This window comes from Paramormyrops kingsleyae, chromosome 1 (genome assembly GCF_048594095.1).
Source record: "Paramormyrops kingsleyae isolate MSU_618 chromosome 1, PKINGS_0.4, whole genome shotgun sequence".
NCBI lineage: Eukaryota > Metazoa > Chordata > Actinopteri > Osteoglossiformes > Mormyridae > Paramormyrops > Paramormyrops kingsleyae.
Window position 1 is genome coordinate 6,303,099 of NC_132797.1, and position 19,299 is coordinate 6,322,397.

At 46.0% G+C, this 19,299-nt stretch overlaps 1 protein-coding gene across 8 annotated transcripts in view; it reads right to left on the reverse strand.

The window, feature by feature from the left end:
- Positions 1-1,142: 1,142 nt before the first annotated feature.
- Positions 1,143-19,299, reverse strand: part of LOC111833280 (protein piccolo-like) — an 88,433-nt gene continuing 70,276 nt past the window's right edge. For 6 of the 8 annotated variants that reach the window (XM_023791411.2, XM_023791407.2, XM_023791406.2 and 3 more), the window contains 8 exons: positions 18,316-18,499; positions 17,403-17,597; positions 16,097-16,279; positions 14,661-14,802; positions 13,698-13,768; positions 6,273-6,407; positions 5,180-5,325; positions 1,143-4,997 (listed from right to left, as the gene is read on the reverse strand). In XM_023791411.2, coding sequence (XP_023647179.2) covers positions 4,854-4,997; positions 5,180-5,325; positions 6,273-6,407; positions 13,698-13,768; positions 14,661-14,802; positions 16,097-16,279; positions 17,403-17,597; positions 18,316-18,499 — 1,200 coding nt within the window. In that variant the 3' untranslated portion in view covers positions 1,143-4,853. The remainder of the gene's footprint in view (positions 4,998-5,179; positions 5,326-6,272; positions 6,408-13,697; positions 13,769-14,660; positions 14,803-16,096; positions 16,280-17,402; positions 17,598-18,315; positions 18,500-19,299) is intronic. The other 2 variants (XM_023791409.2, XM_023791410.2) reach the window with 2 other exon arrangements.

The following is a 19,299-nucleotide window of genomic DNA, read 5'->3' on the forward strand; positions in this document are numbered from 1 at the left end:
TGGCTTGGCATCTCTCTTCCCTATACCACGGCTCTTCTTTCGTGGGGGGCTGGTGTTTTCTTGTTCCGTCGTACTTGTAAAGTCGGTGCCTTCATCAGATGACAAATCAGAGCTATCTACAGCGAATGAAACATCGCCGCCATCAGACTCGCCGTCATCCATTTCCTGCATCAGAAGCAAAGCAGCTTGCGCAGTGTATCTTTTCTGGCGTGGCAGGTCTTGAGGGGCCATTCTGGTGTTGTTCTTCAGGAATCACGTTTAGAAATGATTCATGCAGCTCTGTGGCAGCACTTTTATGCACAGTACAGTCCTGCCATTGGCTGCTTTTGTCATTGGTGCATTTGCAAATGGCAGCACTTTTATGCACAGTACAGTCCTGCCATTGGCTGCTTTTGTCATTGGTGCATTAGCAAATGAGTACCCCATTTTCCTGTACATTATTCATGCTGCCTAATCAGCACCTGTGAGGTGGGATAGATTATCTCAGCAAAGGAGAAGTGCTCACTAACACAGATTTAGACAGATTTGTGAACAATATTTGAGAGTAATGGGTTTTTTGTGTATGTTGAAAATCTTTCAGATCTTTGAGTTCAGCTCATGAAAAATGGGAGCAAAAACAATATATATATATATACACACACACACAAACACTGCCCAAAGTTCCAATGAGGGTCAGACACAAAACCTTTTTCTTGCTCAAGCAAAGCCAGGCCTGTGCTTTCAGAACAACCCCTCCCCCACCTCTCTGTGACAGTGGCGCTAGCAGTCAAATGCAAATTTGCCGGTCTCTCAGGTGTGGCTGATGTGTACTGCCACAGCATGACAAACCCCAGGGGGTCAAGAGGCAAGGAATTAACGCAAATTCTCTCCGATGTATAGTAAAGCTAGTGCTAGGGCGCCACATCGACAGGGACCGGAACTGGGCTCACTTACTGCGCTTATACCACATTGGCTCCATCTACTGGGGAAGAGGAGAAACTAATCGGTATGAAAAAAATCGGTGTGATCTTAAATTGTACGTATTAACCGTATTACCATAACGCAGCAATTACTAAAAGAGGTTTTTTTCTGATAAGCGCACTTACAAATGCACGATTGTGATTTTGGCTTTGATTACATTTATTAAATACCCAAGCCGGTGGTTAATTTTTACATATATATATTTATTATTTAGACTCAGGGAAACCGTCTTTTTTACAGCACAATTTGCAGAAGAGCTCGATACATCCTGTGTACAACCACAAAACCATGACGTTAGATTTCTCTTTTTAATTTTTACATAGAGTGAAAACCCAGACAGATTTTACAAGCATATCTTTGTACAGTCAGCATACTTCTTTAAATAAATTTATACAATTTCCTCTCTTTTTAAATAGAATCTGGAAGCAAAAAATAACAAAAAATGTAAATAATAATAAATAAATTAACAACCACCAAAACATGCAACATCCAGTGTGAAAACATTTAAATTCTCTTGAAGCTACTCATGGTATTTATTTATTAATTCATTTATTTAGGTTAGGTCTGCTGTGCGGTTGATGGAAAAACAGCATACAGTTTGTTGCGCCAATTATATGATCACCTGATCACGTCACTGGACAACTATACATGTACAGTCAAATAGAACTTTTTATTTTTTCCCCCCACATTCACATGCTGAGTGTCAGACCAAATTAAATGTAAATCTCTTCTTGTAGAAAAAAAGATACGTATTTACAAGGTTACAAAGAAACCACATTCTCACAGTTCACTTCAAGATAGATTTGCGAGACTCTGCGTCTCCATATCAACATCAAACAACAAAGTCGCAATGAAAAGTTAAGGTTGAGTATGAGTGGACATTAGAAAAGACATCCTCCGAAATAAAAAACCGCAGTTTTTGATGCTTAAGCGTTTTAAACATAACGTTCAGCGATAAATAAACATTCACAACGATGATCACTTTAACGGTTAATGAAATGAGTTTTGTAGAAGGACATTGGAGCGGAGGCTGTAGGCCTATACCAAGATATTAATGCGTGGTAAAAAATAGATGCATTCACGACATGCAATCTCCATGTGATAAAACTAAATACACCAGTTAGAATGTATATATCCCCCGAACACTGTAAACGCATACTGTAGTCTGTGCTGCTTGTGCCAATATTCTCCTCCCAGCTTCGTTGATAACAAAACGAACAACTATAACTGCATTTTGTACAACGTTAATATATAACAAACGAGTACTCAAGAAAGACGTGGACAAAACAGAAAAAAACACGTGTCACTAATTTAAAGTGCGCTAGATAATTGGACCCCGAATCTGTCAGAATACAAAAAAATAACAATAAACAAAAATAACATATTTTTAGAACAATATACAAATGGAAAGTAAAATATCTTTAAATATTCATTTTTCAGACAAAATGTTAATATTTTATAAGTTACGAAAATGCATTCAAAGCACAAAGTTTATGTTGCATAGAATCACTTCAACTAAACTTATGAATTTGGTTATAAATCAGGTTGGCACGTGACAAGTATTTATTTATTTGTTTATTTACTTATTACCGTGGAACCAACCATTAAACTCTGAGCACTGCACGGGCAAAACTGCATTTGAACTCTGCAGCATTTGTCGACATAACGCGTTGTACCGCTTTAAGATACATCTGCAGGCAAAAACGTTTTTTTGTTTTATCTCATTCAGTTAGGTTTTCACGACAGGCTACAGATAGGTGAATATCCACTAGGTTAGTACTTATAAATCTAAATTGCACCGTTTGATTATTACGTGTTTTTAATTTGTTACTTTAAATTGTTTTTAAAAAAAAGTTAAATCGGAATAATAAACAATGCAATACCACAATCCCACAGTAGAGGGCAGTAAAGAAGATTTGTATCACGTATAACAATAGGTTCTCTGGGGCAATAAGAACGAAGTACACAAAATATGGTCTGCTCCGTCTAAAAAAGCGTCACACTGATTTTGTGACATCCATGTGGTTGGGTGGATACATGATACTTTTTGGCAATAAAAGTACATCTATTACAATGGAGGACTAGAATTGTAACTCAACACAGTGGAACCAGAACTGCAGCATTACAAAACGCTAAATCTCTTATTTGCTTTATCATTTTTAGGTGTATTTTTTAAGACACAAAAACGTAACCTACAAGTGACAAAACTGCACACACGTAACACCCATTATGGTGATACACTGACAACTGTGTGATTATCACCTTACATGATGCATTTGACACGAAATAGGTGACCTCTGCAGTTGTTATCTACAAGCTGAGAGCGTCGGCGGGCGTCGGACTCGCAGACTCTGTCAATAACTGCCAGTTAATGACCTTCTCTCTGCTCTCCAGGGCAAAGGAAGGCAGAGAATCTCTCTCAGAAGCAACCTGGGGCTTCTGCCTGTGGACCATGATCAGCAGAGGCCTTAAAGCATCCAACAGTGAATATAAAAGAGCACAACACCACAAACACTTAACAGAAATTAAATCTAGCACATTCCCATTATATCCCATGTAGATCCACAAGGCGAGTTTGTTTTGTGGTGTGTTTGCTCAGAACAGGCAGGTTTGTCGCCCAGTGAAATGTCACTGTAGACACAGCAGATACTAGCACCTTTAAATAAAGCAACAACTTTCTGAATTAAAATTATAAACATTTACACATCCTTTGACATCACATAGTGCAAACTAATCATTTCGGGGGGGGGGGGGAGTTATGAGTGAGTTTAACCACTCGACATTTTATGTCAATGATGGTATATTCTGACTTTTCTGAATGGCAGAACAGAAGATACAAAGTTTGTGCTCCATGATTCGCATTCAAAGAACATTTGCCCATAATTGCCAGTGTGCACTGGGAACAGGGATTGTCCATGATTCAAACATCGGCTTTTCTCAAACACCATTATGTACAAAATAAATACCATTAAGTGTGTAGCAGGAACAGCTAATAATGTAGTCTATCTGTTAATGAATTGATACCATGACACCATTAGTCCACTTTATACTTTCAAAATATTCTTTTATATCTGCTCTAATAAATATGCTCTTTCACACTGTACAATTTGCCTCCTATATATGACATTTTTGAAATATGTACAGCTAAGTATACACATGGTCCGGGGTGAGAGGGGATCAGTCAGTGAAGCAGGTAGATTCTTTGATTGAGAGGTCATTCCGGGCTCCGCACACAGGCCTGACTCCAGATCACGGGACTGCTGAGTAAATGCCTTTCCGATGTATAAATGTACTGAAAGCTGAAATTTCCCTGACCATATTTCCATATTTGACATCTTTCATTGTTGCATGAACGGTTAAATACAATAAAATATTCAAAAAATATATATACATATATTCATCAATTGATTTGTGTTCTGGCTGAGCAAATACAAGTGAAATGACAGGAAATTAAGATTTAATGATATGTATGTGTGTGTGTGTGTGTGTGTGTGTGTGGTGGGGGGGCTTGGGATGAGGAATATGAGAGCTGAATGAGTTTTTCTTGACATCTTGGGTTTTGTCTTGATTGGTTTGGGGTCTCGGATCCCCGCGGCAGTATTGCTTTGGCTATCCTGTCCCCAGTCACCCGGGATGCCGTCTTTTCAGCCAGAGCTCCTTCAGTTCCCATTGTTGTCCCATTTCTCCGTTTCACTTAGAACGGATCAGATTTCCTGACTCTCCACAAACACCTCATCCACCTCGAACAAACATGGTTCTAGCTAACTCTTGAAGGCCCACCCCCCATTCTCCTTAAGGTAGGTGTGGGGGGGTCACAAAACAACTTTGATGTCCTACACCCCCCACTCCCGTCCAGTGTGACACCAGCCAGGACCCTGTGGTCCTCCCGCCCACTAAGGCTGCGACTGGGTGGAGCTGGCGAGAAGCTTGTGCCAGTTGACCACCCGCTTCCGCAGGTCCACCTTGTCCAACCAGATATAGGCCTCGCCAATCAGTGTCTTCTTCATAAACTTCCCTCCATTGGACACCAGGAACAGCTGGTGAGTGAGAAACAAAATTATTTAGAGATGTAATCTAATAAATCAGTTGATTACCATATAGAAGTAAATCAACTCAACAATCAATTATCAGTATTTAGTTTCAAACATGAAACTATGAAATCTGGCAGATGCAAGGTAAATAAAGGAATCTGAGCTATGGAGCTCCCCCTGGTGGTCACCTGTAAGGAATGTCCGGCAGGATTCATGCTGAAGCGGAAAGTCTCGTTGAAGGAGGGCTCTCGGTCGTGGCGGCACACTCTCGTCTTCTTCTTTATCACCCTCTTCTGCGTCGCCACATTGACCACGTACAGCTTTACGTAAAGATCTGCAACGGAAAAATGCGTTCAGTGGCTAACGGGAGGGAAACAGATTTATGGAGCGTTCGTGGATGATGTTTGAAGATAATGTTCATGTAGGCCAAGAGAGCATCTGTATTTATGTAAGAGGGAGATATGGGTTACAGTGTCTCTGAAATGTGAGGAAGGGTTTACTGACCACTAGGACAAAGATCAATGACGAATCTGCCCCATTCACACAGTATGGACTACGTCCGTACAGCCAACACAAGGCTGGAAATGGCTGCCCACTGTTTATGGTTTTAGAAAACGACTTGGAAGGGTTTATTTTGTTTGTGAAAAGAAGGGCAAAACACATGCCAAGAAGCACAGACCAGCTTTCGTCAGAAAAACCTCATAAACAAACTTCATAAACAAAACTAAAAGCAGCAACAGTCCGTTTTTTACTGCCCTGGACTGCCTGTGGTTATGCACGGTGTCTAAGGCTGCCAGCCACGTGTGCTGCGTGTGCTGCGTGTGCTGCATGTGTTGAGTAACCTGCGTGTGCTGCATGTGTTGAGTAACCTGCGTGTGCTGCGTATACTGCGTGTGCTGTGTGTGCTGCATGTGTTGAGTATACTGCGTGTGCTGCATGTGTCGAGTATACTGCGTGTGCTGCATATACTGCGTGTGCTGCATGTGCTGCGTGTGCTGCGTATACTGCGTGTGCTGAGTATACTGCGTGTGCTGCATATACTGCGTGTGCTGCATGTGCTGCGTGTGCTGCGTATACTGCATGTGCTGCGTATACTGCATATACTGCGTGTGCTGCGTATACTGCGTGTACTGCGTGTACTGCGTGTACTGCATGTGCTGCGTATACTGCATATACTGTGTGTGCTGCGTATACTGCATGTACTGCATGTGCTGAATGTGCTGCGTGTCAGTGCCGAGTGCTCAGCACGGCCCGGGAAGCAGCGGTCACTGAGACTCGTGCCTGGCAGGTGGTCCGGAGACTTGAACTTGTAGGTGATGTTCCGGCACTGGAGGATCTCCACGATGAGCTGCTCGCCCTCCGTCTTCATCTCCTTCTTCAGGGCGATTTTAATCTCTCCCATCACCTGGGTTTTGCCTAGAGCAATAAATAATAAACAAACAAACAAACAAACAAAATGGAAAGGCATAGGGTAAAATTTAAAAAGCAGCTGATTCTCTGAATGCAACAACTTGCTACTGCTGCAGAGTGCTCATCAAATGATGAATAATTTAGTTCCTCAGCTACAGATTGAGAATAATGCAAAATTATAAATCTTTAATGTTCCCAGGAAAACGCAGGAGCTCAAGGCACAATACGCCACTACCATTCACAGGAAAACCATGCAGATTCCACCTCCTGACATGACCAGCCTATGTAATCTCAAACCACTTCATCAAACTGCAAAAACTGTATGTCACAAGCTTCACCAAGCTGGACCGTATCAAAGGGCTGTCATTTGGAAACTGCTCGCATCTAAGGCCGATGCACAGAAACACATAATCTGGTGTAAGGAGCACAAAACCTGAACTGCCGAAACAATGCAAACAATGCAATATGATCTGATGAGTCATCTGTCACCATTTTCTTAACATCGCCCATTTATATTTTGAGAAAGCTCAAAGATGCCTTCAGCCCACAATATGAGGGATCTGTAATGGGGTGGGGAGCCATCTTCTCAGAGCCATTAAATCCCTAAATTGTTCTGCGTGGTTATATAACGGCTAAGGAATATGAGGTGCACCATAAGGCACAAACATACTGCTCTCTGATGATGGCCCCATATTCCATGATCATAATGGCCCCAGAAAAACTGATAAAAAAATTCAAGGAAGGTCAAATGCCTTCACTGACCTACCCAATAACCAGGCCTGAACATGACTCAACCTTTATGGGATGTTCTGGAGCTCAGCAGGTTTCCACATCTTCCATCCCTTCAAGACCTGGAGGCTATTCTTGGATAATGAATCCCACTATAGACAGTTCTGGAAGTGTGTGACAGCATTCCAAGAAGAACTGAACCTACTCCAAAGGAAAATGTCCCTGCTCCACCATTAGAGCCCCGATATTAATATATTACGTGTTTACATTACTTTGTTCACCTCATGTTGCCGTTTTGTTCTCGTCTCATCTTCATATTGCCTCTAATGAAACACCGAATAAATGTTGACCGCTCCATTCTAATGCAAAATCCTTAAGTTCAAGAACATCCCAGTAGCACAGGAAAACTGAGGATGCTGTTACTGGATACTGCATATTTTCATCCGTCCGTCTTATAACCACGTATCGCGGTCAGGGTCATGACTTTGCTTCAAGAAGTTAAATCTAAAATACTCATACATTCTGCTGCAATCTAAACAAGTAAAACGTTACTGACCCCTGCTGGATAAACTAAAAAAAATACATGCAGTCACACGGGATTTAATAAGCGGCTGAAAAGAACTGGTTAACATGAAAGGGCATAATCATTAACGCCGCTAACCGATGCGTTAAAAGTATTTATTGTACCCTGTATCTTTTATGTGTGTAACGGCTGTAATACGGGTAGCACTGTGTGCGTAATTGTAGTTTCTAACCGCTCTTTAAAAGCTGGGTCAGCCATTAACATTTACCTATGACCCGCGGAAAGGTCTCAAAGCCCATCGGGTCATTATGCTAATATTGCGAGAATAAAGAAAAATATGTTTCTATCTCTTCGAGGGATGGGAGGTGCGTGACCCAACAGTCCGGGCGTGACCGAAATGCGAGGCCAAAATACCTCACAACCTGCGAGGAAAATGGAAACAAAAACCTAAAAGCAAACACCGTCAGGATCGCGGGGGCGTGCAAATATAAAAGCGGTTTCTCAAATTCACAAACGCTTTAATACTAATACATGATTTCCCGTTCTTCTTTTCACACTGAATTTTAACAACAGTATTATTAGCTCAGCCCTGTGAATTTCTCATTTGGCTCTAAATACGTCGTGAGCACTGTAGAATCAGGGATTTTAAAACGGTTTCTTCCGTAGGTAGGCTTACACAACACCTGTGCTATATATACCTTCTTATTCTTCAAAACAAAATAGCGTGTTCGTGGTGGGTAAAAAAACAAAAACTAAATGACAAAGATAATTTGGAGGAGAATAATTATCCTACGTGATAAAAACACGTAGTCACGGTACTAAGGCTCTCTCGGGGGCTGTGACGAAACGTCACCCATGTCTGCACAGATAATCCATCATCTTTGCACAATTAACCACAAATGGAGATTAAAAGGGAGAGAGTGGGGACTCTGGGGACTCCTCCCCCAGGAGAGAGAGGGCTCAGGCTGGGACGGAACGGGACAGCTGGCAGCTACGCTTAAATGCTCGGCCTGCAGGTGCACCCCCCCCCCCCACAACCCCTGTTATAAACCCTGATGTCGGATTGATAAACAATAAAACCAAATTCTAAGTGTATAACTTCATTTATTATTTTTACCCTCCATGTGTAACATACAGACTATTGACAATGGAACAAAACTCTTACTTAAAATAGGCCCCAGGACTATTTGAGTTGGCAGACCCCCCCCCCCCTATTATTTTCTTGAATTATGTAGCTATGGACTGGGATGGGACTTGCAAGGGTAAACGCGCCCCCGATGACTGGACAAATGAATCGCTTAAAAGGAATTTAGCGTTCAGATATGCTTGTTAATGTTTGGTGACTTACCTGCTATTTTTTATCAGAAGCAACCTAGAGTTTTTTTTTTAACTGCCTGCAGAGGGAATATTTTTACCAGAGAAATTCAGGTTAAGCGCTTCCCTCAAGGGTAGGTGGTACAGCAGAAGATCCAGGAAATGCACCACCGTCCGCTACAAATGTAACGACGATTTTCAGCAATGCAGAAAAACTCTGGCCGAATAAGCCGTCTTTCTCTTTTCCACCTGGTGACTTACGTCTGCATAACTGATAATTAAGTAGCCTGTCATACTGAACAAGTATCATTTAATATTGGGTGATTCCAGGTGGTCTTATCTAAAGGGTGCTGAAAATGCACAGTGAAACTAATACCGGATTTAGCATTAGTTTGCAGGCAAGTACAACCATTCAGTTGCACTTCCTGTAATAATGTAAGAGATATTAGCTCAATAAATCCCAGCAAGCATTATTGTCACTGCACCCTGGGTCATGTTGCTTGTTTCCGTCACACGCAGACGTTTCCTCTGGATCGGCTGTCTGTCACCAGGGCCGGGGGGGCAGTCGCGGGTGCCCAAGCCCTTCGCCACTCTGGAAGTCTGCCCTCCCTCCAGCAGCTTGGCCCCCCATGGCCGCAATGCGTTGGAGATCTCAGATGAGGGGATGAGGCCCACTCGGGACCGCATTTTCTTAACCGTTTCCAGTGGGCGCTGCCTGATTCCCCTCATCCTGCAAGGTGCCATCTGCACACACCTGCCTGTCTATTTATACAAACCAGCACCACCCCCACCTGCGCTCCCCGCAAACCACCCGCCCTGCACAGACAGCCACTGACACTGGATGAATCATAGATCAGGGCATTTGGTGCATGGAGGTGCAAAAAACAAACTTAAAAAGACCACAAAATGCTTGGCTCGTGCCACTACACTCCACCCTTAGCTACGCAGGCCGATCGGCTCGCCACGGCGCACAGAGTGTTTAACTCTCAGTGATTGAGTCCTCCAGGGTGAGGTGATGTCACAGCAGGCCTGCTGTCCTGCAGCATTTGGGGAGAGACGCGCTGCAGTGAACAGCATTTAAAAGGCACAGCTTGAACTCGGCGCACTTCTCTGGTCTAAGCACGCCTGGCACTTTTACAGGGGCTCTTCTCTAAAATCCAACTGCAGCAAACGGAAAGTCACTGCACATGTAGGCTATATGCTTCACCAGTAGATGGTGCATTTCAGTCACGACCGAGGTACGGCTCTCTCATTCAGTAGCCTATCAGCGTCTCCCGTTCACCGACTCCCTCACCACCTCGTTCACTCCTTCGGGTCTCTCGTTCTGATTCTGGGGTTTCCCATTCAGTTGCAATGTAGAAATACATTATAAAATTATAAATACACTGAATAACTTAAATGATATATGTGCACACATACCAATCATAGGTCCAAATATGGCTAAATCTGGCTGAATTATAAACGCCAAAAGTGGCAATGAACGCAGCTCACGAGGAACATGACGGCTCACAAAAAGCCGGAATTCCCATCACTAAATGAGACACTCGGTCATTCGTTCACTGTAGGTGTATACCTTCAGACCTAGGTTTAATTTCCAGCCAATCGCATGCTTGCTTACATAACGCCTTTACATGTCTCACTGGCTCTCACTGGCCATAGTCGAGGAGGGAAGCAGCATTTATGTCATATTTCGGAGGACGAAGCAGAAGGAATCTTTGCAGGGAAGTGAACATGAGAGTGTAGTTCTTGTAAGGGGCATCATTCGTGAACATCACACAATGAACTATCACTTAAACGGCTAGGAATGACATATCGTTTGTAATAAACGGCACGCGTTAATGTTTATACGTGTAGGCTGTAGTTTTTGTAGTGGGCAGCGCACCTTAGAAAGAAATTGTTCCCGTGACCCTGGTAATACCTGCAACTCACCAGGTTTTGCCACTTTTAAAAGTGTTAACACAAATGTGAGAAAAAGTGAAAACGCATTTTGAAAAGCAAATTACCATGCACGGTACCATAATCCAGCTAGTTCTCAAAAGCCGCATGATCCCCGTCATATCAATGTTGCAATCGTATGATCACGGACAGCCTCTCAGCGTGTGTATGGCGTTTGACCTGGCAGAGAGTGCGGAAATCGTCACCTGAACTCTGAACCTAACCAGCTTGCTCCGTCAAGGACAGACAACCGGGCTCCGAAAGACAAAACCTCACTTCAAATTACACATCAGTATCTATGACTGATAATAAACAACATGTTTATTTACGGGCAACTCTGAAACCTGCATTTTTTCCACATCTATAACATCATAGAAAACCTTCACACAGAGCACTGGAAAATTAACATTTCTTCACTTTCAATCTTTTAGTAACAGTTTTCGATTTATGGATGCTTGTGGAAACATGATATGTAAGCTGAATAATCTACAATAGTTCAGCACAGCTTACATAATGTGTCATGTAACAGCTGTCTGTACAGGCGGTCAGTGGATGGGCCTCTGATTGATGGTGGTCCGGAGATTCAGTACATGCAGTGTATAAAAAACAAGTGCCCAGAAGGAGCAGTTTTCACAGACAGAAAGGATGATATATTATTGTAAGAAGTAGTTTTCTGGTCTATAATCTCTTCAGAGCATCTTCTCTACAGCAGAATAAATCAGTTTTTCTTCTTAAATTACTGTACTGGAAAAGCTTTTGGAAATTAATACTGGGTATAGCAAGGTTTTGTGAAAATTCACAGAAATAAATCCTGAGTGTTTCCATGAGCGGTAAGACGGCCGCTTCAGGCAAATCTGTGGCTAGTAACCGGGGGCCAGGTAAAAAGATGCTCGATTACACCGATTAGAGATACTGGAACGAGCACCACACTGGACACCAAAGAAGGGGGGTGAGCTTGTAGCACCTGCAAGACGTTGAACAGGGAGGAAGCTCAGTAGATAGTAGAGAGAGTCCTGGAAGTCCTGGGTGTGCCTGACAATGACTCTAGCTTGAAGACCCATCACAAGGACCCAGACAGAACATCTGCCATCTTCTCATTTCCATCCTTCCCGTTTGACAAAGACAAGCTGTCTCAGGTGGCTTCTACCGGTAATTAAAATCCAGAGACTATGGCTTTGTCAGTCCTACTTAAAAGGACATCACATGGTTAAAAGAATAAGGCTGTAGGCATCTGGAGTGACAGAGCGATGACAATTCAGTACTTCTGTACTTGTCTGAAACTACAGGACCTGGTTTTGGTCCAAATAGAACAGCCTGTCAGAACAGAATTTTCAAGTGTGATCTCTGCAGCCTTATTCAAATGCATGGAGTTTGTCTGTAAGTTGAGGAACCAGATTTCATTCCCATGACTGCGAAGCTCAACACCGGACCATCAGCTGTGAGGACTGCATCAGCAATCACCGTTAAGGCTTTAGAGACACTTAAATACGCATGTACATGTTTATCGAGGTCTGTGTCATTGATGAAATGTGTTACGTGCCGTAAGTTTTTGTTACGTGCCGTAAGGGATATGTGCCGTAAGTTTCGGGTACGTGCCGTAAGTGTTACGTGCCGTAAGTTTAGGAGGATGCCTGCAGGTCCTTCGGACGTCCTGCCCACTCGCCGATTGGTCGCCCGCCCCCTCGACTCCGCCCTCAGGACCTGACCCCGCCTCCCTTGCCCTCGGAGCCGTTTCCGGTTCGCCAGCTGAAGAGTTCGCCGCTTCGTCCCTTCGTCTGCCCGCTACTTGCTTCTCGCCTGCTAGCTCGCTCTCTGTTCGCTTTTGCTTTGTTTGATTGATCGTGTATGACTGTTTTGCCCTTGACTTCCGATTCTCGCCTCGCCCTTATTTGTACTTTCGCCTTGGTCTCTGATTGCTTGATTGGTTTTGGACTTTCGCCTGTGTTTCGACTTCGCCTCTCGGTTTTCCCTTTTGATACCTTTGCCTCGGTTTCGTGTTTCACTAGGGGTGTAGGGAGTGTCTGCCTTTTTGTTTATTCGTTAACGTGGGGATTATTGTTTGTTTGGTCAGGGAGATAGATTTAGGCATTGTTGTTTCGTTTCACCATTTTTCTTTGTGTTCACTTAGATAGCTCAGCTTGGGTTACTCGGTAGATGTGCTTTTGTTTGTTTCTTTGGCCTTTGTCACTCCTGACGTTCGTTACACCTAGTGTTTGTACTGTGTTTGTGGAAAAACTATAAAAAAAACTATAAAAAAAAGACTCCCTCTGTGTCCCGTGTTCCCTTCTCCTAGCCCTAGTTGTCCTGTCCTCCCCAATCCCTCCTTCCCTTTCACTTTGTTGCGGTCTAACCCTAGACTGGATCGTAACAAATGGGCGATTGACAATGACACAATGAGATCCATCCAGAACGTTCCCAAAGTTCTGGATATGACGTTCACCCAGCTGTAACAAAGTACTATTGACATGACCTACTGCTTTTAGTACAACATATCTATAATCACATGCACGCACACACACGCACGCAGACACACACGCACACGTCCTGCTTCAGCCCGTTACCCTTCCTCAGTGTATGATTCTGACAGCTCCTGGACTTTGTTCACTGCGGACCATGCGGTGCCGGTGGAAGCCCAAGTGACATTGACTCTCTCAGTCAGTGTCCCCCACGGAGGACAGCATCCCGGGCAGCCGCCCGCCGCCCAGTGAACCGCACTGAGACCTCGTCATGCGAGAGACATGAAGCCCGCACGGTGTGGCACTCCTGGTAGGCTCCAGGACCTCGGTCATCCCTACCTTCAGTGTCTGGAAGCCCCAGGGAGTCTGGTACGCGCGTCTTGTCTGTACCGTTGGGTAGTGGCTTCCCTCTGGGACACATACAGACACAGTCATTTACTGAAATCGATGTTATTTCTGCATCAATTACAGCACATTACAGTAAACAAAGACAGTCCTGCCAGTATCCAGACGCTCCATTATTCGGAGCAACAACTGCAGCATTACAAAGTCTTCACAAACAGATTTTAATGAAGGTGGGGAGGGGGGCCAAAGGGTCAGTAAGCTAATAATTGACTTTTCAGACTTTTTAATTAACACCGGCCTTTTGGGGGGGGGGGGGGGGGGATATGAGCCATCGATTGGCCAGCAAAGCCAACAGCAACGTTTAACAGTCCGCCAACAAACAAAACATCGATACTTACATCGCTGCCGCTAATCAGAACACAAGGACAAGCCTGCCGTCGCTTTCGGTCAAGGAGTGTCGCGTGATTAAGGGCGGCTGTCGGCTGTTAGGACAGACTTAATGCCTTCTCTGGGGGGGGGGGGGGGGTGTTTTTAGTGATAGCAAAGTCTGGTTACCTGGCTGCAGAAATGCTGGGACTAACACTGCTTAAAATTGGTGAGTTCAGGTCAAGTCAGCACTATGAAAATGCGACAGTCACACACTGCTAAACGGCTAGGGGACTGACGAGTGAGTTTCTAACCATCCATCCATCCATCCATCTTCTAATCGGGGTCATGGGTGGACTGAAGCTTATTCCAGGCTACGTTGGACACAAGGATGGGATACACCCTGGACAGGATCGCATGACACACATACACTCACAGACACACACATTATCACACTCTATGGACAATTTAGAGGTACGAACTGTGTGTGTTTGCATGACAGCTACTAAACCGCTGCTGAGGACAGAGAACTGTGGTGCCCCCCTGTGGACGGACAAGAAACTGCAGCCAAAGGAAAGGCGGCGCACTCACATCCGGGGGACCTGAAAGATGGCGCTGTCTACGGCGTTGGGGCCGCCCGCGTCCCCGTCCAGGTTGAAGCCGCTGCCACTGAATCCACTTCCGGAGGAGGCTGTCGTCACTGTGACTTCCGGGGCCCTGTGGCCCGGCCTCGCTGCACGGAGAACAGAGAAGCATCCCCTTGAGGTCTCAACGCTACCTGCCCCTCTCTCCCCTCCCTCGACGAGGCCCCGGAGGCCTCCCCAGTTGGGAGGGAGGAGGAGGCTTCTGGCTGCACTGTAGTTACAGGACAAGCACACCTGACCAGCAGGGTGAACCCGCTTATAGAAAAACAAGCCCTGTTTTTGGCTCTCTGGCGCCCCGCTGTGTTAGGAGACAGCACAGTCAGAAAGGGGCGGGGGGGGGGGAAGGTTTCAGGCGCAGCTCACAGCGGGACACAGACCCATGGATGCACAGGACTGACACGGACAGCCGGTGCATGCACAAAGCACACGGGAGCGTGTGAGAGAGCTGGCGGGGACAGGGACACACTCGAGCAAATCCGGTAAGGGACGCCAAACAAACGTGACGACGTCTATACACAAAGCCACACATGTAAGCGTGTCGTTCTTGAACCTCATATCTAGGTGCACAGGACATTCATTCTGCAGTCAAATTATATTGTTAGAAGGACTTATTTTTAATATTAGGGAAACATTCAAATTTATTCCAGATTTAAAAGATTTAAGAAACTATTTAGTCCTTATTTAGGTCTGTGGATTAAGCCACACATAAATAAATGTACAGTGGTCAAGTTATGTATTTATAACTACAGGGACGGTTCTGGACATCAGCCCTATCATGACTTAACCCATCATCATCGTCATGTTTTGTGCACTTATGCCTCCGATGGGGCACTGGACACTTCGTACTGGAATGTCCACCCGCTTCCACAACCGCGCATTCCAGTATAGGGTTGTGGCGATGTCATTATGTCCCAAAAAAAAAAATACTGCCCCGTGTCAACATGGAGAGATGGCGTGTGGAATGTGTGGCTTGGTACGGTGCCATAATTCATGCACTTTCTCCCTTTGGCTCGGCCAGTGAGACCCAACGGGGGCCTGCTTCACTAATACCTCTAATTGGGGGGGGGCCTGATTGTGCAGCACGCTGGAGAACAGGGACCACGGGTGCCTGCATAAGGAAGCGGATGTTCCCAAAAACGCCAAATCGGGCCCAAGCAGACGACGAGGACACCCCGTCAGATTGGCGCCCGATGGCTATTTTATGGTATTAGCAAAAAACTGGGGAGCTTTTGGAGAAATGTTTCACGGCATGAATTAAATGGGAAACACAGTTATATTATTAGTTAGTTAGTTAGTTAGTTAGTTACTCCATCTTTTACCGGATCGTTTTAGGCGTATGTTAAGCCTGCCGTCTCTCAGCAATGAGAGGAATGCATCTCTCACCTCCGTCGGTCTTGGATGTTCCGTCTGACATCACTTTCCTGAGGGTCAGCTGACTTGTGTCTTTGCTCTCATTGGCTGGCGCGGGCAGAGAGTCAGACTGAGTCCTTTGAATAGTGAGGACTCCCTCTATGCTGTGCCTGTGCCGCTCCTTGGCACGGCCTGCCGGCCCGCGTTTATGCACCGCTGCCGCAACGTGTGGGTGAAATGGAAAACCCAAAGTATGTATCCTCGCATGGAATCAGCTTACGGTACACGTCAGGGCATGCACGACACAAAGGGCCCCCTCCCGGAGGCCTCTGGGGCTTGAAGTCTTTACCGAGGTGCGTCGTGGGTCCAGGGGGACGACACAGCATGCACAGCAAGTCAAAAGGACCGGGCAGTTTTCGAAACTGCCTGTTTAATTACATTTATTTATTTATTTATTTATTTTTAACTTGTCAGCTGATAGCCACACTATAGCGTGGCTATCGAAGACAAAAATTAAAGGTGAAAATCAAAACAACACAAAAAGATGGGCGCGGTTAGAGGGGGCAGACGATAGGGAGGGGGTGCGCAGCCTCCACCCGAGTCCAGAGAGGAGCTTATCAGAAAGTCCACAGCTCGTCATGTTAGCAACAACGGCTTTGGGTAACGAGAAGACGGACAGGGTTGGGGGTGGGTGGGGACGACTTAGGATGAAGACCACTGTGTTAGACCTCCTCTACTGGCATGTAGACATCTTCCCTGGTCTGGCACAGTGTGCAAGTTAGACTGACAATTATTCGTTAAGAATGATTTGTTTTGTTGTGTTTATTTAGTGCATGAGAAACAGTATGATATACTCAAAAATATGCTGCCTTTTTCTACTAACATTCCACTAACATTTAATATTATTTAAGATTATTTAAAAAAAAAATATTTGCTTCACTATATTTAAATATAGTTTTCATTTTATGTTGATTTTAACCAAACTTTAATTTAGCATTGAATGCGAGGTTAATGAAGTGGGTTTATATCTGATTTTGGTCGCAGTCTAATAATTACTCTGTGTTTTACTGGATGGTTTACAAACAGACAGTTACACATCCCCCTTTTTTTTGGGGGGGGGGGGGGGGATCGTCAAGAGGTGAACTCTGCAGTTACACAAGGAGGGACATACAGGAGCGGAAAACTGTATGATGGGTGGACCGTGTTTACAGCAGTCGAGAAGTAAGACGGAGGGGGTGGGGGGGTTGGGGAGGGAAACAGACGAGAGCGAAAGGACAAAGGTAGCAACGGATGAGAGGAGGTAAGCTGCCATGCGGAGCAAGTTATTTGCGTCGTTTACTTGGTTGGAGTCGGAGCTGATGGGCGGCACCTTCAGCGGCCGACATGGGGACGCCCGCGTCCTCCAGCTGGGCCTGAGTGACATTGCTTTTGCTCTGACTGCGTGACGGTCCATGAGAGCGCAAGTGTCCCTCGGAGGAGGACTTGGAACTGCCAGGACTACTGTGAGATTTCTCAATAGTGGGCACCTGCATGTCTAAAACAACATGGACGGTCATTCGCTTCGGCATCGCTGGCAAACGTAAGGCTCACACTGCAAACAAGACGGGCGTAAGGCGCCCGCCGTCTGGGCGTGGCACTGTACAGGAACAGATAAGGGAGAGCAGACCTCAGGGAGACCCTTCAGTACATCTTGAAAATCCCTTAGCAAATTAACAATGCGTTTAATGTTACTCATCTTTACTTGCTGCTACTTAAGATTTTTTTTTAATTGGACATTTTACAGTTTAATGACAGTAGCGCCTATATAAGTCAGACTCATTTTGTTGCTGCAAAATGTGCTACAAGGTTGAGCCCCCTGTGAACTGGCCCAGGTGGGCAAATGGCGCCACCCGCAGGCTGACTTTAAAACTACAGCCAAGTCAGTTTTCAGGGGGCACAACAGACATCACAGTAGACAACACAGCTGGACTGCTGCTGGTGGCAGCCGGGCCTGAAAGACCCCAGTCTGCCATCTCGCCCTCTCAGCCCTGGACAGCAGGGCTGGTGGCATCCAGGGATCAAGGACACATGGTCCGCTCTGAGTTCAGCGTATTCATGGAACTGACAGGAATGAAAACTGCATGGTGCGAAAGCTACAACGTACGATACAACTGAAAACAGAGCAGCGTCCCTACAGAATGGGGGATGTGGTGGGGAGGGCTGGCGGGGTGGGGGGGCAGGGTGGGGGCGGGGTGATGTAAAGACTCCCCTACCCTTGGACGGATCAGGGAAGATGCCGTGACTTCTGCTTTTGATGACCGACGGTTTTGGGGACTGCTGGGCCCCTGCCGGTCCTGAGTGTGGCCTGCCGTGGTCGATGTTCTCGCTCTGCTCCTTCAGGGGAAACCAGCGGGGCGTGTTGTCCAGCTGCCCCGTGTTTGACAGGTCGATCAACACCTGGGGATCCAGAGAGCCATTACCATAGAGTAGTGGCCTTCACTGAGGGGTGTGGACATTGACAGGGGGTGTGGCCATTGACAGGGGGTGTGGCCATCGACTGGGGGTGTGGCCATCACCTGGGGGTGTGGACATTGACAGGGGGTGTGGCCATCGGCAGGGGGTGTGGACATTGACAGGGGGTGTGGCCATCGACAGGGGTGTGGAAATTGACAGGGGGTGTGGCCATCGACAGGGGGTGTGGAAATTGACAGGGGGTGTGGCCATCGACAGGGGGTGTGGAAATTGACAGGGGGTGTGGCCATCGACAGGGGGTGTGGACATTGACAGGGGGTGTGGCCATCGACAGGGGGTGTGGAAATTGACAGGGGGTGTGGACATTGACAGGGGGTGTGGACATTGACAGGGGGTGTGGAAATTGACAGGGGGTGTGGCCATCGACAGGGGGTGTGGACATTGACAGGGGGTGTGGCCATCGACAGGGGGTGTGGACATTGACAGGGGGTGTGGACATTGACAGGGGGTGTGGCCATCGACAGGGGGTGTGGACATTGACAGGGGGTGTGGACATTGACAGGGAGTGTGGACATCGACAGGGGGTGTGGCCATCGACAGGGGGTGTGGACATTGACAGGGGGTGTGGCCATCGACAGGGGGTGTGGACATGGACAGGGGGTGTGGACACTGACAGGGGGTGTGGCCATCGACTGGGGTGTGGACATTGATAGGGGGTGTGGACATTGACAGGGGGTGTGGCCATCGACAGGGGGTGTGGCCATCACCAGGGGTGTGGACATTGA